At 59.6% G+C, this 20949-nt stretch overlaps 1 protein-coding gene across 1 annotated transcript in view; it reads left to right on the top strand.

Annotated features, from left to right (window-relative positions):
• DSCAML1 (DS cell adhesion molecule like 1) overlaps positions 1–16375 on the top strand; it is a 111859-nt gene extending 95484 nt beyond the window's left edge. Inside the window, exons 12-33 of the mRNA XM_075116343.1 lie at positions 553–752; positions 1418–1514; positions 1629–1757; positions 2172–2339; positions 2500–2570; positions 3548–3788; positions 4776–4922; positions 5003–5158; positions 6140–6279; positions 7853–8006; positions 8234–8351; positions 8433–8596; positions 8889–8987; positions 10923–11111; positions 11204–11491; positions 11584–11739; positions 11892–11922; positions 12258–12376; positions 12770–12922; positions 13258–13452; positions 14084–14395; positions 15508–16375. Coding sequence (XP_074972444.1) covers positions 553–752; positions 1418–1514; positions 1629–1757; positions 2172–2339; positions 2500–2570; positions 3548–3788; positions 4776–4922; positions 5003–5158; positions 6140–6279; positions 7853–8006; positions 8234–8351; positions 8433–8596; positions 8889–8987; positions 10923–11111; positions 11204–11491; positions 11584–11739; positions 11892–11922; positions 12258–12376; positions 12770–12922; positions 13258–13452; positions 14084–14395; positions 15508–15947 — 3767 coding nt within the window. The 3' untranslated portion in view covers positions 15948–16375. The remainder of the gene's footprint in view (positions 1–552; positions 753–1417; positions 1515–1628; positions 1758–2171; positions 2340–2499; positions 2571–3547; positions 3789–4775; positions 4923–5002; positions 5159–6139; positions 6280–7852; positions 8007–8233; positions 8352–8432; positions 8597–8888; positions 8988–10922; positions 11112–11203; positions 11492–11583; positions 11740–11891; positions 11923–12257; positions 12377–12769; positions 12923–13257; positions 13453–14083; positions 14396–15507) is intronic.
• The last annotated feature ends 4574 nt before the right edge of the window (positions 16376–20949 follow it).

Below are 20949 nucleotides of genomic sequence, written 5' to 3'. Positions count from 1 at the left end.
GCGGCCGCTGCTTGGGCGGCGCTGGGGGCTGTGGCGTGTGGGCCTCCCCACCATCCTCGTTTGCATATTGGGGTGGCTATGGGAAAAAAGAAATCATCTCTGGTATCGGCAATGCAAAGGCGGCCTTGCTGATGTGAAATCGCACTCTATATTCTGCCCAGGTTTATATGAGTGAATTATGCAAATCTGTGAGGGAAAACATTCTTCCTCTCATCCTCGGGAGTGTAAAACCTTAGTCAATAATTCATACCCGCACGTCTCAGACTGGAGGCTTTCTCTTCATTATAGTGTGTGCTTGGTTATTTGTCTTTCACGTTTTATTGTCTACCCCGGTGTAATGCTATGCATTATAAAATTTATCTGCTTCATTATTTTATGATCCTGAGCTGTATAATGCAGCGAGACGATTCCACTTCGGGCTGCGTGGCCTCTCGGTGAGACCCGCGTGCGCCGCCTCCCCGGCGGGGTCTGTGGGCTGTGCCGGGGCCGGGCAGCCGCAGGTGGCACCGAGCCGTCCCCCGGGCGCACAGGTGACCCCCCGCCTCCCCGCAGTCCCGGCCATGATCACTTCCCACCCCAACACCACGATCGCCATCAAGGGCCAGACCAAGGAACTGAACTGCACCGCCCGGGGCGAGCGGCCCATCATCATCCGCTGGGAGAAGGGCGACACCGTCATCGATCCTGACCGCAACATGCGCTACGCCATCACCACCAAGGACAACGGCGACGAGGTCATCTCCACCCTCAAGGTGAGGGGCTGGGGGTCTCGCACCCGCCCTGCCGGGTGTCTTGCTCAGGTGATGGAGAGGGGTGGGCGGCACAGGGGGTGGCCAAGGAGGGTGTCGGTGGCCCCCGGTGGGTGTCACGGCGGCCGGCGCTGCAGCTGGACTCCCAGCGTGGCAAAAGCGAGTCCAGCAGGGAGGACTGGTAGAAAACCCGCCGGAGGGATCGCGCCTCCAGCCAGCGGCACCACGCGCCGGCTGCGTCTCCCCCGGCCCCAGCACGGTGCGGTGCAGCCAGGCGAAGCACCTGGCCAGCGCCTGGACTTTTATGACCAGCGTAAGAGTTAGTGCTGCCCTGGGCTGGCACGGGGAGCTGGGCTTCCAGTTTTAATTACGCCAATTAAAAAACAGCCACTGTCTGCTCGCTGTGACAAGCCCCTGGATTTTGCACTGTACAACGGGCTCTGTTTGCAAAGGTGTTTTGCAGCACCAGCGACATCTCAAAGAACAGATTCTCAGTGCAGATCTGAGGCAGGGGACTGAGGGTTTGGAGGGTGACCTGCCTGCCCAGGCACAGCTCCCGCCGGGGCCAGTGGTGGGAGCAGGCTGTGATACCGGGGGAAGGCGGGGGCACGGTGCTCAGGGTAGCTCGGTCTGCATTAGCCCCTCTTCTCTCCCTGAAACATTCATAGCTGAAACCAGCCGACCGCGGGGACTCGGTCTTCTTCTCCTGTCACGCCATCAACTCCTATGGCGAGGACAGAGGCTTGATCCAGCTCACTGTCCAAGGTACTTGTTCCCCTGTGCACGAGCCCCGGGGTGCAAAGCCTCGCCGCGAGGATCCCCCTGCTCCCAGGGAGGCTTCTCTCCCCATCATCCCTAACGTGCCCGTGTCTCCCCAAGAGCCCCCAGACCCACCGGAGCTGGAGATCCGCGAGGTGAAAGCCCGGAGCATGAATTTGCGATGGACGCAGCGGTTTGACGGCAACAGCATCATCACCGGCTTCGATATCGAGTACAAGAACAAGTCGGGTAGGTGATATCAGACCTCCACTCCCCTCCCTGTGCTGTTACAGCCCCTGGCAAATGGTGGGGCTGGGGGCTGCTCCGCAGCCGCTGTGGTGCCGACCTGCCCCGGTGGCGCCTCCAAGGGAATATTCTGCATCCTGGTTCCTTTGATGAAGAAAGGAGAGAGCAGCATTAATGAAATACGTTAATTTCTGTTGGATGGGAGCATTTGAAAGGGAATATTAAAAGAGACAATATTTGCGGCAAGCCAAACCCAGACTGCACGGCAGCGAGGAGGGGGGAAGCAGCACCTCTCCGCGGGGGCTGGGGACGAAAGCCAGAGGTGCCTGGGGACCGCACCTGCCTGGGCACGGTCCCCTTGGTACCCCAGCATTCGGGCGCTGACCCTCCTCCCGTGTCACGCCACTGCTTTTCCAGATTCCTGGGATTTTAAGCAGTCTACACGCAACATCTCCCCGACCATCAACCAGGCAAACATCGTAGACCTGCACCCAGCCTCCGTGTACAGCATCCGCATGTACTCCTTCAACAAGATCGGGCGCAGCGAGCCAAGCAAGGAGCTCACCATCAGCACGGAGGAAGCAGGTGCCGCTCGCGGCGTGCGCGCTGGGGCCGGCGAGCGGGGGCTGCAGCCCTCAGCGAAGCTGGCTGCGGCAGAGCTCTCTGGAAGCCGAGTATTTTCCTGACGAGGAGGTCCTTTCCCCGACGCTTCTCAACATGCTTTTTTTGGTCTGTTTATCCGTAGCTCCCGATGGGCCTCCGATGGATGTCACCTTGCAGCCGATGACGTCCCAGAGCATCCAGGTCACCTGGAAGGTGAGCGGGGCCGGGGCGGCGCGTGGGCTTTCGCTGGCCGCAGTGGCTTGGGCAGCGCCAAACGCCGTCCCGAGCCTCCGTGGGAGCAGGTCGTCCTGCAACCCGGCATTTCATCAGCGCAGTACGAGGGCCGGGAAGAATTTCCCGGGCAATATGAAAACCTGAAGGCTGGGCATGCAGCTCGGCTGCATCACACGGGGTCCTTATTAATCATGTTTTGTAACAAGCTCATTATCTCATAGGATGTCCGTGGGGGGCCGTGGGGAGAGAGAGGATAAATACGTAAAAACTGAGACGCTGGGTTGCAAAGCGTTTGCGCAAAGATCAATAAAACCTAGAATCGGATTTATTTTTCCAAAGGCGCGTAACAAAAAATAGAATTGATTACAAAGGTAGGACTTCGGAATGAACTGGGAAGTCAATAGATTTAGGGTTCCAGCTTCTTCCCCCTCCCCCTAAGTGCTGAAAGACAGATGAATGGAAAATAAGATTCACTTGAAAGACAAGTCCCTTCAGTTTAAGAGTATTTTGGTGAAATTGATCACTCTGGCTTTGTAACATAAATTTGCAATCAACCCTATTGATTCTTTAATGCTTCAGAGAAATATCATTAAGATTGATCTCGACCTGGCCTCGTGCATTTGTAAGGCTGTCAGACTTGGGGTTTTTCCCTCCTCTCGCTGAGCTGCTCCAGTTGGGGAATGGTGCTGGCTGAGCACGTCCCGCTGCCCAGCCCGCGCCTTCCCCGCTGGTGGCCTCCGAGGACCTGGTGGCCCTTTTTTATCACTATTCTGCCACTCAGCACTTGGGTGGACGTGCTGCCGTGGGTAGAGAAAGTTTATAAAAGCATTGAGAAAAGATGCTGGGGAGAGGTGGTCACGGCAAGGGAGCCCTGCGAGCCCCTGGCCCCGGGACGTGCCTGCTGGGCAGCGTAGCCCTGCGTGACACCGCTCCGTCTTGCACCCCCCGTTCCTCAGGCCCCGAAGAAGGAGCTGCAGAACGGGGTGATCCGTGGCTACCAGATCGGGTACCGGGAGAACAGCCCGGGCAGCAACGGGCAGTACAGCATCGTGGAGATGAAAGCCACGGGGGACAGCGAGGTCTACACGCTGGACAACCTGAAGAAGTTTGCCCAGTACGGGGTGGTGGTGCAGGCGTTCAATCGCGCGGGGACGGGGCCGTCATCCAGCGAGATCAACGCCACCACGCTGGAGGACGGTAAGGCTGTCCCGGCCCCCGCCGGGGGTCCTCCCACCTGGGGGACTCCCAGCCCTCGGCCGCGAGCAGGGCTTGGGGTGGTTGGTGCCTGCCGGTGGCTTTTGGCACTCACCTGGGTGCACGCGCGTGTGCGCTCGCAGCTGCCCCGGGAGGATGCTGCGACAGAGGCGGCACCAGGGTTCTGCCGCAGGTAGGAGGGCGTCGAGGAGGTTTTTACACAGTGCTGAAGCGCCAGGGAGGTTTCCGTCTGGGAGAGATTGCTGGTGGCCTCAGTCGTTGTAAAAACAACTGGAAAAAAAGTTTTGCAGTGCATTTGCTCAGCAGTTTTTCATACTTAATTAAGGCTCTCGTTAGCCTGTCAAACCATGATCATTTCCTGGCTACATTAGCGCTCCTCCTGGGGTATTCAAGGGCCCCTGTTTTAGCAATAGTGTCTTTTCCATAATTATATTACCTTCATTTTGTTCAAACGGACTATCTGTATTAGTTTATTATACTCTGTCCCTAATTACACGGTGCTTATATTTTTGCACCTAAGTAATATGAAACAATAATCATTTTCAAAGAGGTTCGTTACAGTGATGTATTATCATTTAAATGCTCATAAAAATTAGAGTTACCTCTGGCGGGGCAATGGGATCTAATTACCTCGCATCCAGCCAGCTCTCCCGCTCTCCCCTTGCTGGGAAGCACAGCGTGTCCCGGCGGCCTCCCTGTCCCTGTGAGCACGGGGGTTGCACCTGCCTCGGTGGTCTGGCAGGAGCAAAACTGCGCGCCGGGGGCAGGCTCCTGCGTTCGCCTGGCCCTGGTGCCCCGCGTGGCCGGCGGGACCAGCTCCAGGGGCTTGAGCAGCCGGGGGAGCGGGGGCTGCGGTGGGGTCCCATGTGGGTGCAGCTGGGACACGGCGCCTTCAGCCTGGCATCTGCCGGGCACGTGCTGCCTCTCTGTCCTCCTGCTGATTGTCCTCCCCGTCCGTCCCCTCCCCAGTTCCCAGCCAGCCCCCCGAGAACGTGCGGGCCATCTCCATCACGTCGGACGTGGCTGTGATCTCCTGGTCGGAGCCCCCGCGCAGCACCCTCAACGGGGTGCTCAAGGGATACCGTGTCATCTTCTGGTCCCTCTACATGGATGGAGGTGAGCGCTTGTGGAGGGCAGGTGGCACGGGGGGCCCAGCCGGGTGGCAGTGCGGTGCCAACGGGTCTGTCCCCCTGCAGAGTGGGGCGAGATGCAGAACATCACGACCACGCGGGAGCGAGTGGAGCTGCGGGGCATGGAGAAGTTCACCAACTACAGCGTGCAGGTACTGGCGTACACCCAGGCCGGCGACGGCGTCCGCAGCAGCGTGCTCTATATCCAGACCAAGGAGGACAGTAAGTGATGCTGCCCGGGGGAGCGGGTGCGTGCAGGTGGGCTCGCCTCTTAACCTGGCTGATAAGCCGCAGCAACGCGTGTTAATTAGAAGCAAGAAGATGGAGTGTTGAGTAGGAGCCCTTAGCAATTAATGAAGTAAGGGAGCTGTGCAGCCCCTGCAGCAAGCAGGTGGGGCCGGGCAGGGATTCTCCTTCCTTCTCGTTGCCCGGCTGCATGCGCATGGTCATCGGCTGCTGCTCCGCGGTAGCAGAGCCAGCGCCCCGTGCAGCCCCAGCCCGCTCGGGTCTGGCCGCTGTCACTTAGGGCTGCAGCACGCCGTAGCCGGCTGATGCTGGGAGACGGGAGCGCTTGCTCGTGCCACGGCGTGTTGTGTTGCTGCACTGGTGAGGGAAGGGCTGGAGTGGCTGCGGGGGCGCAGAGGAAACCCCCCGTGTATAGCCACGGGCAGGGCATTTCCCTGTCTCTTTTTTTCTTTTCTGTAAGTGCAGGTATTTAAATATTTACACTCCTGCCTGCCCTACTTTACTGCCATTAACTTGGTAGCAGAACGTTTCCTGGGCGCGTGGGCTGGTGTTGCTGCCTGCCCGTCCTGGGAAGCGCCAGATGCTGGGGAGGTGCAGCTGGGCAGGGTAAGGCTGAGCCACTCTGGCAGATTGAGGAGACGAAGGAGACAGCCATTAAAAGACAATTGCGGTTTCTAAACCAGAGCCAGGGCTGCAATTAACTCTCCTGCCTCTGGCTCAGCAGAGAGAGAGCGGAGAGTCGTCCTGCAGGCAGTGGGGTGACAGCAGGGTGACCACTCATCCGCAGACCTGTCCCTGCTTGCACCTGCCTGGTGCTGGCGTGGGAACGCCACAGCAGCTCCTCCGCAGCGTGCAGTTGGGATGCCAGCCCTGCAGCAGCGTGCTGCCGCCTTGCCGGGCAGGGCAGAAACCGCGGAGGCCTCCGGTGCCCGGTCTGCCACGCTCGCCCTCCTTCAGTTCCAGGTCCCCCGGCTGGCATCAAGGCCGTCCCCTCTTCCGCCAGCAGCGTGGTGGTGTCCTGGCTGCCGCCGGCCAAGCCCAACGGCATCATTCGGAAGTACACCATCTTCTGCTCCAGCCCCGGCTCGGGGCAGCCGGTACGGGATGGGCACGGGGGGGAGGCTGGGGAGTGGCCAGGGTGCGCGGGACGAACGCTGAGCTGGCCGAGCGGGAACGGGAGGGAGGGCTGATGCCGGGCGGCGGCAGCAGCAGCAGCAGCAACGGTCCCTTGGGCAAGGTCCACGCACTGCAGAGTTGCAGGGGCGCCTGTGGGCACTCTACATCAGGCCATAGTCCCACCGTCTCTCTCTCCCCTTCCTCCCGCCTCTCCCCTGCTCAGCGCTCGCTCCAGGAGGGAAAAGATACCAGCAGCTGACCGAAAATAAAACAGAAATCAAACCTGGCCTCATCCCTCCGATGCAAGGGAGAGGTTGATGGGAGGTCTACAGACTAGCGCTTATCAAAAGCTCCTTCTCAAACTCATTTCACTATCTGAGCCTCTGGTTTCCAGGGCAACATAATCTTTTCATCAAAGCGACTGGTAAAACCGCTGGGATGCGATATTGTTTTCTTGGCGTCTTGTCAAAACTGTCATTTGGGTAAAAAAAATTATGTATACTATACAATATTCATATAGGTGTCTGCTTGTGGGGTACATTTACATCTGTGGGCCCCACAAGGGCTCGCGTTTGAAGACGGTGGATGCACAGCCACGTGTTTGTACACATAAATGCCCCATCCATCCCATGCAACAGAGATCGTTGGGCTCCTATCCCCTGTCCGGCGCTGGCGTGGCGGGGCAGCCCCGGCAGGGCGGCCGGGTGCCGTGCATGGCAGCCCTTCCCCCTGCAGCGTGCTTGGGGCAGGGTTGCTTTGACCCCGATGCGATGGAGACTGGCTCGCAGCCCCGCAGCGAGGCTGTGCGCGAGTGCCAGGGCCGGACCTCTCCAGAGGACCGCCGGTGGGGTGAGGGACGCTTGCTCTGGGCAATGTGGGAGGCGAGCCCACGCAGGGTTTCGGGGACCCCCGGCTGCTTGCTGCGACCACGGAGGGTTTTTGGCAGCCTGGCCGGGGCTTGCCTCTGCAGCCGGCCCCTGCTGCAGCTCGGCGGGCAGCCGGGAAGCGTCCTTTCCTGGGAACAAATCATGCCGTCGCAGCCATCTGTTCCTCGGGCTCCGGCCCGGGCTCCCTGGAGAAATTACGACACCAGCTGGTTTACACCAGCATTGAGAAACGCCACGCAGAGCTGAATCGCTGCTCGGGAGCAAACCCATGGCACTTCGAGGAGGTGGCTGCCAGGGCCACTGCGGGCCCTCGGAGAGCGCAGGGAGCTCCCCAGGGATCGCTCCTGGTGGAGAGCCGGGTGGGGTGAGGGGGAGCTGTGGAGCTCCTTTGTCAGCTGGCCGGGGACGGGAGCGAGGGCACGAGCCTGCTGGCAGCGGGATGGTAGGGATGCCCTGCGTCGGGGGTCCTGGGGGTGGTGGCAGGGGTGCTCAGGTGCAGGCACCTGGCTCCGACGTAGCTTATCCTTGCTGCCAGCTCAGGCGCTGCTCTGGCCTCTGTTTCACCTTGGCTGGTGGCAGTGCCCCCATTGGTGGGGTGCCCGAGCTGAGGGTGACGGTGGCGAGGGTCTCACGGAGGCTGTACCTTCGCCTGTCTCCCTGTCCGCAGGCCCCCAGCGAGTACGAGACCAGCCCCGACCAGCTCTTCTACCGCATTGCCCACCTGAACCGCGGGCAGCAGTACATGCTGTGGGTGGCCGCCGTCACCTCTGCCGGCCGCGGCAACATCAGCGAGAAAGTCACCATCGAGCCTGCTGGGAAAGGTACGGCGGGGGCCGCCGGCTCGCGGGGGGACGTGCACCCCGGCTCTGCTGTCGCTGCCCGCAGGGTTGCTTTGGCTGCTGCGTACCAGCCTGCGGCAAGGGACAGCGGGGGTGACTCGTGCCCGGGGCAGAGGAGGGACAGCACGGGCGGTCTCGGCTCTCAGTACACGCTGCGGGGTCCGCGCATGGGGCCTGCTCGCCAGGCTGACCTCCTCCTTGCCCCCAAGCCCCCGCCAAGATCATCTCCTTTGGAGGCACCGTCACCACCCCGTGGATGAAGGACGTGAGGCTGCCGTGCAACTCTGTGGGGGAGCCGGTCCCCGCCATCAAGTGGACCAAGGACAGGTAGCGAGGGGGGGGCGGGGACAAGGTGCGCCGCCCTTGCTGCGTCACGCGTGGCTGATGCACCCGCTCCTCTCCCGGCAGCGAGGACTCTGCCATCCCTGTGACGGTGGATGGCCATCGCCTGATCCAGGCTAACGGCACGCTGGTGCTGCCCTCGGTGAAAGCGGAGGACTCCGGCTACTACACCTGCACTGCTACCAACACCTGGGGCTTCGACACCATCATCATCAACCTCCTGGTGCAAGGTGAGGGATGCCGGCGGGGGGCAGCCTGCGGTCCCACAGCTGCATCTGGGAGCAAGTGTCCTGCATGGAGACGCTCCGTCTCAGCGGCCGGCGCGGGGAGCCCCCGCTCTTGCTTGTCTGCTGCTCTCGGTGGGGCGGGTGAAGCACCGCAGGGTCTTTCCTGTGCGAGGGGCTCTTGCCGGCCCAGGGCTGAGCAGGGCGCCTCAGTGGTGTTTCCCCTTTTGCGGGGCATGGTTTGGGGTGCTTTCAGCCGGTGCGTGTGAGCTGCTGACAGGCTTTCCGTCCTCCCCAGTGCCCCCGGACCAGCCCCGCCTGACCGTCTCCAAGACCTCGGCATCGTCCATCACGCTGGCGTGGATTCCTGGGGACAACGGCGGCAGCTCCATCCGAGGTATGGCTGCTGCGAGCGACGGGGCCAACGCCAGAACCACAGCACCCATCCTGGTCCCGGCGCTGGGGGACGAGGCTTGTGGCGCATGTTTTCAGGCACACCCCGCACGTTGTGCGCCCGCTTTTGTCTCTGCCTTGGTTTTCCCCTCTCTGAAATGCCTTGGAAAAGCTCTGGAGTAAGGTAGATGCCTCTGAGGTCATGGGAGAGCTGCTAGTCCTAATGAAGGGGGCTTATAAGGTGGTTTGGACAGAATGCAGCGATCGAAGTAGCTGACAAAGGGTGTGTCATTAATCGCTCAGGCGCTGGTGGCCAGTGGCTGCTCCGTGTCCCCTGGCATTGGTGTGACTCTGAACCCGGCAGGGCAGGATTTGTCCCCTGTCCCTGGCAGGCTGGGGGCTTCAGGAGCCTCCCTGCTTTCCAGAGCTTCCTTTCTGCTCTGATTCATCTCATGAATTATATGTTGAAACAGCTGCACACGGAGGGGGGAGCAGGGAGCGAGGAAGGAGACCTGGCTTACAATTAATTAAAAGCATGAAAGTAATTACAAGCAAATCTCCCCAGCCAGCAGCCTTTCACTCCAGCGGACTCTGTTGATAAATTTTGTTATAATTGGATTAGAAATATTAAAAACATGCTGCATGTATAAAATAAATAAATAACCGGTGGCGGGCACCGTGGGTGGTGCGGGGCTGCCTTTGAAAGCTTGTGCCTGCGGGCAGACCCACGCCGCCCCGGGAAGGTCCCGGTACCCGTGTCCTCCGGCCATAGGGAAGCCTTGGCGCTGGGCAGGCGCTAGGAGCCTCCCTTCCCTCGGCGCTGCCCTGCCCGAGGCAGAGCTGGGCCTTCGCAGAGCTGACGCGAGGCACAAGCGTGCCTTTGCGTGGGTCCTCTGGCATCGCCACACCGGTACCCAGGCGGCGTCGGCACCCAGAGCGGTCCTGCAAGCTCTGCACTGTGCGGCTCGTGACGCACATGCAAAGGCAGAAAGCCTACTCTTCTCTGTTATTTTTATTTGAGAATTGGCAAAATAACTCGCAAAAATAGCCAAAATCTACCAAGGCACCACGACAGTTCGGGATTTTGTACAGCCACAAAGGTCAGAACAGCGAGGGCAGCAGAGTGGCACTGCCCTGGGGGGCACCGGTGTACTCGGCGGCGTATCCCTGGCCCCAAGCTCCGTGCGCGTGCCTCTCCCCGGGAAACCCTGGCGAGGCGTCTTGTTGACGGCAGTGTAACAGGTTTGTTCGTCTAGGACACAGTGTGCTTCCTAATACTCTTAATCATGGGAGAGGAGGCGGCATGCAATGACAGAAGCAACTTCCTAGCAGCTTCCCAAGGGAGCTAGTTAATTCTGGCTTTCCCTTTATAGCCTCGCACCAATCAATCACGTTTCGCACTCCCCGCACTCCCGTGTGAAACCAAGCACCGGGGGCCGTGCTGGTGGCGCTGGAGGCAGGCGATGGCGGACAGGCAAGCAGGCGGGGGTGGGCCGTGGGGGAGCGGCCCCGGGGCTCCGGAGGCGACTAGCTGCTGGGGGTGCCCACACACCTCTGGCTCGTGGCTCCTGCCTGGGCCCACGCAGTCGGCAGCGCAGCAGAGGAATTGACCTCTGCTCAGACCACATGCAGGGTCCGGGAGGGCAGGGGCTCGCCCCTGCTAATGGCTTTGAGCCGACTGTAACCACCATCAGTAGTGCAGGAGTAGAGGGCGGCGTTCCATCGCTGTTCACGTGCGTGCGGGAGCGGCTGTGTAACGGGTGCCCTGGCGCTGCAAGGCTGCACCGGACTTGGCCCGGCGTCCCTGAGGTGGGCGCAGGGTACCCCGTAGTCTCTGTGTGCCGATGGTAACCCCTTCTCTCACCTCGCCCGGGTGCTGCTCGCCTCCCCCAGGCAGCCCACGTGCCCGGAGGCGACCGCCCCGTCCTTGCTCCCACAGGCTTCGTGCTCCAGTACTCGGTGGACAACAGCGAGGAGTGGAAGGACGTGTTCATCAGCTCCTCCGAGCGCTCCTTCAAGCTGGAGAGCCTCAAGTGCGGCACCTGGTACAAGGTGAAGCTGGCGGCCAAGAACAGCGTGGGGGCTGGCCGCATCAGCGAGATCATCGAAGCCAAGACCCACGGCAGAGGTGAGCCTGCCCCACAGCGTCCCTGCCCCACGGGGAGGGGATGCTGCATTCCCCTCTCCGCAGCTACCCTCCTGACGGCTCCTCTCCCGCAGAGCCCTCCTTCAGCAAGGACCAGCACCTCTTCACCCACATCAACTCCACGCACGCCAGGCTCAACCTGCAGGGCTGGAGCAGTGGGGGCTGCCCCATCACCGCCATCGTTCTGGAGTACCGGCCCAAGGGCAACTGGGTCTGGCAGAGCCTCCGCACCAACAGCTCCAGCGAGGTCTTCCTGACCGAGCTGCGGGAGGCCACGTGGTACGAGCTGCGCATGAAGGCCTGCAACAGCGCCGGCTGCGGCAACGAGACTGCGCAGTTCGCCACGCTGGACTATGACGGCAGTGAGTGGGGGGACGGGGCGGGGGGGGCTGCGCCGCCGAGGCAGGGGGCTCCCGGGAGCGCTGACCGCCCACCCGCCCGCGCTCTGCCCTAGGCACCATCCCCCCCATCAAGTCTGCCCAAGGGGAGGGCGACGACGTGAAGAAGCTCTTCACCATCGCCTGCCCCGTGATCCTGGCCACGCTGGGGGTGGCCCTGCTCTTCATCATCCGCAAGAAGAGGAAGGAGAAGCGCCTGAAGAGGCTTCGAGGTGAGATGGGGCTCAGAGGCACGGCGCATGGGACCAGACCGCAGAGCGTCCATCTCTGGGGTGTAGCCATACTTAAACAGCTCTCTTAGCATCTCACTTAGAACAAAACAAAACAAAAAAATCTTCTCTAACCCTTTGTGTCTCTTGCACAGATGCCAAGAGTTTGGCTGAAATGCTGATCAGGTGGGTCTCAGAGCTGCAGGTGGTTGGTGGTGGGTGGGGAAGCTGGGGAATGTTGGGCACCGGGGGGTGGTCCTGGATGCTTTTGAGCCCAGTTTCAGACCTTCTGGGGCTCAGAGTGGTGAAGGTTGCGGCGGCCCCTCCGTAGCACGGCAGCCCGGTGCTCCCGGCTGCTCCTGCCAGCCGGAGGGCTGAGGCAGGCGGGTCCGGCACCCATGCCTGGGGGAGAGCTGAGCCCCGCGCGGGCTGGCCGGCAGCAAGCCCCAGGCCCTGCTCAGCCGGAGCCGCCGGGGCTCTCTCCAGTAATGGCCGGGTCTGCGTCCCCTCTTACCTCACAGCAAGAATAACCGCAGCTTTGACACGCCGGTGAAGGGCCCCCCGCAGGGCCCCCGACTGCACATAGACATCCCTCGCGTCCAGCTCCTCATCGAGGACAAGGAAGGCATCAAACAGCTGGGTAAGCACCACGCTCTGCCTGCCGCGTGGAGTCTGAATCCGGCCCCGAGAAGCTTGCTGTGTCCCCAGGCTGTCCCCTTCCTACCCTACGGCAGAGCAGGATGCAGGGGGATGCCCGTGGGTCCTGCTCCCCTTGCGTCGCTGCGGGCTGTGCTGGCAGCACCCACAGCAATCCCCTTGGCCAGGCTCTGCCTTGGCAGGGGTGACCGTCACGCTGCTGCCCTGGCCGGAGAACAGCCAGGCAGCTCTCCCATCCCCGCATGGCCCAGAACGCCGGTGGGGCTCCCTGCAGCGGGGAAGCCGGGGGATCCCATGGGCAGGTGGAGCGTGGGCTAGCAGGTGCCTCCAGCCAGCTCCTGGACCTGGAGGGCTGAGCTCCAGCTTCTTCCCTCAGGGGATGACAAAGCCACGATGCCGGTGACTGACACGGAGTTCAGTCAGGCGGTGAACCCCCAGAGCTTTTGCACGGGTGTCTCGCTGCATCACCCCGCTCTGATCCAGAACACGGGGCCCCTCATCGACATGTCGGACATCCGCCCCGGCACCAGTAAGTGGCTGCGGTCGCGTGGGGTTGGGGTGGATTTGCTGGGAGCAGCACGGGGTGGGTGCTGATGTAGACGCCAGGCAGGTGTGGGTAAGCTGCCCGCAGCCCCCCGCGTGCCCTCTGGCAGCACAGGGGTGCTGTGGCTGGTCCCTGCACATCCCTTTGCAGAGGGGTGCTCCTGCTGCCCTGCAGCAGGGTGCTGGGGTGCAGGCTCTGTCCCCCCAGCACTGGCTGTGCCTAAAAGCAGCTGCTGGTAAGGCAGGAGCAGCAGGGAGTGCTCCAGGGCGATGGCACAGCATCCTGGCTGTCCCTGTGACCCTGTCACCTTTGTCCCTTAGACCCCGTGTCGAGGAAGAGCGTGAAGTCTGCACACAGCACCCGCAACCGGTACTCCAGCCAGTGGACCCTCACCAAGTGCCAGGCATCCACGCCTGCACGGACCCTCACCTCCGACTGGAGGACAGTGGGCTCCCAGCACGGCATCACGGTCACGGAGAGCGACAGCTACAGCGCCAGCCTCTCTCAGGACACAGGTATGCCCATGCTGCCAGGCCAGCGGCAGCCCCGGGGCCTCCCTGGGCTCCAGGGGCTGGTGCTAGCAGGGAGCTGCTGGTTTGGCACCCGCGGGTTCGTTTCCAGCGACCCCCAAGCCGTGAGTTTGGGCTGACTGCAGAAGTAGAATTTACTGTTAGTCCACGGGGTTGTGGAACGCCGACTGCCGCTGCGAGAGCTACTTGCTGAAAGCAGCGGCGTTGAAATGTGTACTCCAGTTTAGAGAAAGGTTATGAATAGCGTCATCAACGGGACAGATGCAGGTATTGGCTCTTGTGCCAGGTCTCGCCCTCTCTGCGAGTTGCTGGCGGTGGTGTCCCCCCCCGGGCTCTGCGTGGAGATGCTGAGCTCCAGGCTACGTGATGCGGCTGCCCGGGGACGTGTGTGCAGGGCTCTGCCCTCCCTGGCAGCTGTGGGGCCGTGCTGTCACCTCCCGGTCCCCTCCCGAAGCTCGGTGGTGGCTCCTGAGCAGCAGGGCTTGTGCCCAGCTCTGGGGACAGGTGGCATCTCGGCAGGGACAGCCTGGGCCTTCCCACGACGCCAGTGCTGTGGAAAGCGGCGTTCCCAGGCCAGGGCACTTTCCCCGGTAGGTGATGGTTCTCTCCCCCACAGACAAGGGGCGGAACAGCATGGTGTCAACGGAGAGCGCCTCGTCCACCTACGAGGAGCTGGCACGCGCCTACGAGCACGCGAAGCTGGAGGAGCAGCTGCAACACGCCAAGTTTGAGATCACGGAGTGCTTCATCTCAGACAGCTCCTCAGACCAGATGACCACCGGCACCACCGACAACGCCGACAGCATGACCTCCATGAGCACCCCGTCAGAGCCCGGCATCTGTCGCTTCACAGCCTCCCCGCCCAAACCCCAGGACAGCGAGCGGGGCAAGAGCGTGGCCGTACCCATCCCGCACCGTGCCAGCAAGAGTAAGTACACGCGTGCTTTGGCTGTAGCTGCACGCCTCCTGGGTAATGGGGTGCGTACTGCAGAGAAAACCACAAAAATAAAGGTACCGAAAGAGGCAGTTCCCGAGAAGGGAAGGAGGGGAGGTGGGAAAAGCCTCTCCCCCACCCTCCGCAGTGCTGGTCGTTCAGTAGCATCTGTTTCGCTTGTGCACGTTCACTTCACAAAACCAACTCGGGCTTCCAATAGAAATCCTTACAGGTTTCCATAGGTTCCGCAGGGGTCCTCTGCAGATCCCAACCCGACCTGGAAAAGATCTCCCAGAGCCAGCTCAAAATCTAATTAACGATTCCAATTTTCTCTCCTCTCCTCACACAGTTCTTTGCTTCCTCACACCCTTCCCTCCCTCGTCTCTGCTCATCATGTTTCTTGTCTCCTTTTCTCTGCACGTTCATTTTCTTTGCTTTGCTCCTCTTTTTACTCCATTTGTCTTCTCTTCGCTTTTCTCTGCTCCTCTTTGTGGCTCTTTGTGCCTTTTCACTTCTCCTCTCCTCACTTTCTTCTCTCCACTTTTCTGCTCTCCTTGTTTCTTCCTTTCTTTCCATTTCTATTTTTTTGTAGTAAAGCCTACTGAGGAATGGGAGGGAACGGAAATACAGATAGTATACAGTACACATCAGTGATATATATAAAAATTTATACTATGCTAATGTAATATAATAGAAGGGGTACAAGGAGGGGAAGGGGAAGAAATACTATGTTATGACTGTAGTACAAATATGCCACCACAGATACTGTGATATACATGTTACTATATTGTATTATAATGCATTTTGTGTGAATATAAGACAGTAGTATTAGAGTCTTCAGATCTGCAATATACAAATGTAAACATAACATATGACACTATCAACAGTATAGGACGTGTTCTATATACACGTCGTCTGTTACTATTAAAAGGCTCTTACTTTCTTGCATCACATAAAACAGGATTAGCGTGTAATGCAGAAACACGGAATACTATAGTACTGGTATAGAGTTAGACGTGCTCTTTACATTGCGCTGCATCGAGCATGACAACTCATCTGAACCGTGTAACGGAACCATCCTCACCCGCCTCCGCTTCCCCTTGCAGGCGACTACTGCAACCTCCCGCTCTACGTCAAGTCCGAGGCCTTCTTCCGCAAGCCCGACGCCCACGAGCCCTGCCCCGTGGTGCCGCCGCGGGAAGCCTCCATCCGAAACCTCGCCCGGGCGTACCACGCGCAAGCCCGGCACATGACGCTGGAGCCCGGCAGCAAGCCCCTGGGCCTGCCTCCCCCGGCCTCCGCCGCAACCACCTTACCTCAACGGACTCTCCCCATGCCCGCCGCCGCGCCCGCCGCCGCCGCCGCCGCCCCGGCACCCCCCGCCGCCGAGCCCCCCGCCGCCGCCGCCGCTGCCGAGGTGCGGGTGCCCACGCACTCCAAAGTGGGGGGCTCCAGGGACTCGCTCCTAGAAATGAGCACATCGGGTGTAGGCAGGTCTCAAAAACAGGGGGCTGGAGCCTACTCCAAGTCCTACACGCTGGTGTAGGGCGCCAACCCAGGCCGCCCACGACGGACGCTGCTCGTTTCCCCGCACCGTTTATATTTAATTAACAAACTTGTACATAACGAACTCTTTTGTATAAATGAAGCTATTTTCTTCTTCTCCGAACACAAAAAGAAACCAGGGCACAAAGAATTTGATGTTACAGATTTAAAAATATAATATATATGTAAACATATATATATATTTCACATCATTTTGAAAGGGGCACAAGGAAAGACTCAGCGACTTTTTTTTTTTCTTCTTCCCTGATCTTGTCGGTGGTTTTAAAAAGGAACGTCTCAAAGACATTGCATGCTATTTTACTGTTCAGAAAACAACAGGAGTTGCTTCAATTTGCAAATGCTTATGTGTTAATACCTTTTTCTATGAAAAAACACCCAGCGCTGTGTGCAATAAAGGTTATGTTTGTATGTGGGTGTTTGTTAGGGTAGCTGGGGCTGGGGCAGAAGGTCACAGGAGGATGGACGGGGGCAGCCCCAAGCCATCCGGGAGACCAAACGCGTGCTGCGGGAGCCCAGGGACCCCCAGTGCTGCCTGCTTCCCTGCAGAGCCCCAGGGCAGGAGGAGGGGAAGGGCTGAGAGCAGGCTCAGCAACTGCCAGGCTGTGCCTCAGCACCCAGAGCACCTGCTCCCAGGTAAGTCCAGCCCAGCCATGCCCAGCGCCAGCCCCGCAGGACGAACCGCTGTGCAGGACAGTGAACCCAGCTTGGCCAGAGGGGTGAAGTGCTGCACAGCCCGAGGGAGCCCGGCACGGCCCGGCACGGCTCCGGCAGCACGGGGTAAGTGCCGCATGGCTCGCGCTGCGTGCGAGGCCAGCAAAGCTCGTTCCCTGACACAGCACCGCACCGGGGCCGCGCGGGAGCAGCAGGCGAAGCACAGCGCGTCGTGGCGAAGAGCGGAACAGCGTGCAGCCTGGTGAAGCCGGCACCGTGCTGTGCACCCCGGCATCGCTGCTTCCCATCGGGGTGAATCAAGGACAGTGAAACACCGCACGGCTCCCCACGGACACAGGGTGCCACAGCAAACCACCCGCATTTGCTCCTGTTTTCCCTTGGGTTTTATCACCAGCCGTAGCAATTAGCCAGCGAAGCAGGGCAGGTTATACCTTCCCCTTCCATACCTGGCAGTGGAAACAGGAGCAGCTGTAGCCACGGCAAGGAGCCCAGGGCCAGCAACCTTCCCTAGCTGTTCTGCTACCCCAGGAACACAAAACCAGATAATTGGACCTCAAGTAGCTAAGGTTCTTATTAACAGGTGTTGTAATTATCCAGACTAGAATGTCACCTTCCAGAGGAGATTCTGGTGCTAAGGGCACTTTCATTTCCTTGTTTCCTACAATTTTAGGCTTATGTTTTCATCGCTTCTCTGACCATGCTTAGTACCCACTGGTCCCATCTCTTCTTTCCCTAGAATGTAACAATTATGCATAGATTTTTATCAACTGCCAGTATTCTTCCCCTCTTGAAAGAAGTGCTAAGCTTCCTGTTTCACCTTAAAAATGAGAATGGGTGGTTTATGTAAAGAAAAAAAACCAAACCCAACTAAAAACCGACTAGGAGAGGTAATAAAACCATCTCAAACGATGACATACAAATAATCAATTGCTACAGAGGTAACTTTTTAACACAGCAGTTATAAAGTGATTGGTGTTACTGGTGACATTACCTGAAGTTTCCAGCTGGCAGTTCCCGTACCTGCTTGCATTGGCACACTGCTCAGCAGCTCGGCCTTTGCCATCTGGCTCTAACTTCTTAAATCCAGAGGAGCTCAAGGTGCCCTGGCAATAGCCTGGCAGCTGTTCACTCTCGAGGCTCAGGAAACGAGCTGTTATGGCAATTTCTTGGGCCCAGTTTCCATCAGTTTTGGCTATTACGCTGTCACCACTGCTGAGGAGCACCCCGGGTGGAGAGGAGTACGCTCGCAACCAGGCTGGTGGAAAGGCATCAGGGATCATGCCATCAGCACCTTACTACCCTGTCAGGCTTCCCTTCGGGACGGACAGAATTTGCCTCTGGTGATCCAAACCTTTGCCGGACACCGCGCTTCCCTTGCCTGAGCCGCTTGCTTGAGCTGCTCTGCCTCTGCCAGCAGTTTCAGCGAGAGGAGCTGGGTGACGGCCCTGCACCTGGAGCCTTCGGTTTCGATGTGCTGGAATTCGCATCGAGAGCAATCAGCCAGCCCCCAATCCCATGCACGAAATAGGGTGGGGCTGCCTCTGCAGTACTTTGGGTTGGTTGGTTTGTTTTTATTGTGAATTCCAAGACCTGTTTGGAATAGCGTTTACTTCTACGCATGACTTGTCTTACTCATTCAATATTAACAGGCTTTTTTGGCGACAAAACCACGGCAAGTTTCCAATGGAGCACGCGAGGAGTGCGTGGATTTTGTACGGCACTTGGTCACGGATCGTGAGCAAGGCAACAGAATGCTGACGACCGCACTACGCAGCTCTGACAGGGTCTCTCAGGACCACAATGAGCTTGCATAGCTTACCTTCGCAAGTCATCAAGGGAAAATACTAAGGGGTCACGCAGCAACCGCTCACCAGCGACTCAGCCTTTCGCATCATCCGCAGAGTCCTGGGAGCCTCCCGGCCTCACGCCCCCCCGGACCCTCCGGGGCAGGCTGCTGCAGCGTGGCGATGGGCTGACGACCCTCCCGCCGCTCCCGGGGCCCGCACAGCAGGGGCTGCACCTCACAGCCTGCCGCCACCCACCCCAAAGTCAGGTCTGTCCGATGCTGGTCAGTGTTTGCCTTCAACTGAGGGAAACCACTCCTGCCCCTCTGTCTCTCCCTGCGATCAGTGGAAAGCGTAGACAAGCAAACTAGCATTTCTCAAGCATTTTTCCAAGGATTTCACGAGCAGTTCAGTGCACAGTAGACTTCAATATCTTTACACGGTACAGATTTTCAAGAGAGCCAAGTTCCCACCCTCCCCCCAAAGCAGTGTCACAGCTAGGCAACCATGCAGCACCTCCAAAATGCCAAACCCAGGCTTTAAATAGACAAGACAAGAAAAGGCAAGCGTGTTCTCAGCTGCGAGAGGAAGTGAATTAGCAAGATAAGAGGAAGAAGAGGTTAACATCGATTAATACATCTTTATTGTAATTGCCTAGTACAGATTTCCTTCTACATCTTAGCAAGAAGTCCCCACCCAGCAGTGACCAACCCTGGCTTTGCACGGTTTGTTAAGACAGTCCAAATTTCCAGCACTCAACCATGAGACCCCAGCATCCCAGCAAGGCCACTGCCCTTCACCACGGCAGCGGGCTCTCCCTGCCAGCAGACACAGGAGCACAGCACTTCAAGCCACGCCAGCCAAACTCTGGATTTCTGAGCTTGATGAGTTTTGGTTTTTTTGCCCGTTTCCTGGTGAAGGCAAAGAGCTGGTTTGGTTTCGGGTGTGCTTTAGCAGCCGCCTTGCACAGCACTCCAGCCAAACCCCCGGACACCGCGTTACACACCACACACACCCCTGGTGGCGGCCAGCTCAGGCCCAGGAGACCTGCCCGCGGCGGCTCGCAGCATCGCAGCGCGACAGGCGAAGCCATCTCCAGCCCTGCTCTCCTAATGCCCCTTCAGAGGAGGGCTGCGAGCAGCGCTGGGCGCCCGCCACGGGCAGCAGGCAGTAACCGAGCACAAGCAGAAGCCAGACACCAGCACTTACAAGCTGAAGGTAAGCATGGGCAGCCGGGGCTTGGAGCCCTGTAAGAAGGGCTGAGGGCGTTTGTGGCTGGAGAGGACAGAAAGGGCAGCATGCGAGCAGTCAGGGCTCTACAGGCACAGCTCAGCTGCGCCGCACAGAAAATGCGGCATGAGACCCAGCAGAGAGGCCACGGAGACCACACTGCAGCGGTCAGAGCAGCATCGTTCAGGGCCAGCACCTTCTCCATGCCCTGCTCCTTCCCTCAGAGCACCCACCGGGCCACAGCACCCCCTCACCGCCTTCTCGCCCCCTCCCTGCTCACAGCAAACCTCCTCCTGGTTCTCTGCTGGCCAGAGCTCGGTGCTTTCACACCCCCTCTTTTTCAGCATCTCTGCATCCTCCAACAGCCAGCGCTTGAAAATAGGTGCGAAAACCCACGATACCCTTGGGCTCCTGTCCCTGCCAGACGGGGAGCAGGTCTCCGATCAGCCTTGCTGGACCCACAGACCAGGATGGGGTGGCTGGGTGACAGTGGGCACTAGCCCAGATGCCAGAGGTAGCAGAGGGCTGTGTCAGGAAGGAGCCCGACTCCGCAGAGAGCGGGTTCAGCCTCGGCACGTGTAGCCACGGGAGACAGAGGAGTCCCACCCCATCCCTGCTCTGAAACCAGGGCACCCCAAGCGGTTCTCCCCAAGAAAAGTAAGATCAGCTCACGTTCAGCACGCAGCCCGGCTCCCGCTCCCTTCGCTGCCTGCAGCACACCCCCGGGTGACATCCCGCTCCGGGCCAGCTCCTGCACGCAGTGCTCAGCTCCGTGAGCCAGCTGCCCGGAGCCGGGGACAAAGGCAGTTGTGCCACCCTCAGCTCCAGAGGCAGAATGGAGCTAGAAGCAGAGGGAAGGGCTACTGCTGGGCAAAGCACGCCCCAGCTGGGCAGTGAGCAGCCGGCCACAATTGCTATCAGCTGTGGGAGGCCCCCACTGCTCCCACTGACACGGCCGCTGGGTCTTAACCTCGCTGTGACCAGCCGCCACGCAGCTGTGGGTGCTGCCACCAGGAAAGGCTTGCCAATGCTGCATCACGCCCGGGGTGCCGAGGTCCCAAGCCTGCTGTACCCTGGCCCACGAGGCAATGCCGGCTGGGGAAGGACTGACCAGGAACGCGGTCTCACGCCGAGCAGCGACCGACACCGGGAGCAGAGTACCTACAGCTGCGCATGCACCAGAAGCTACGTACTGGGGAGCAGGGTCACAGTCACAACTCTCTCTGGGGTACAGAACAGACAAAAGGAGGGATGGCGCAGGGCACGGGTGGCAGCTGCGTCTACTGCTTCTCCTGC

Source organism: Phalacrocorax aristotelis, chromosome 22, assembly GCF_949628215.1.
Source record: "Phalacrocorax aristotelis chromosome 22, bGulAri2.1, whole genome shotgun sequence".
Lineage (NCBI taxonomy): Eukaryota > Metazoa > Chordata > Aves > Suliformes > Phalacrocoracidae > Phalacrocorax > Phalacrocorax aristotelis.
This window is presented reverse-complemented; position numbering and strand designations above follow the sequence as displayed.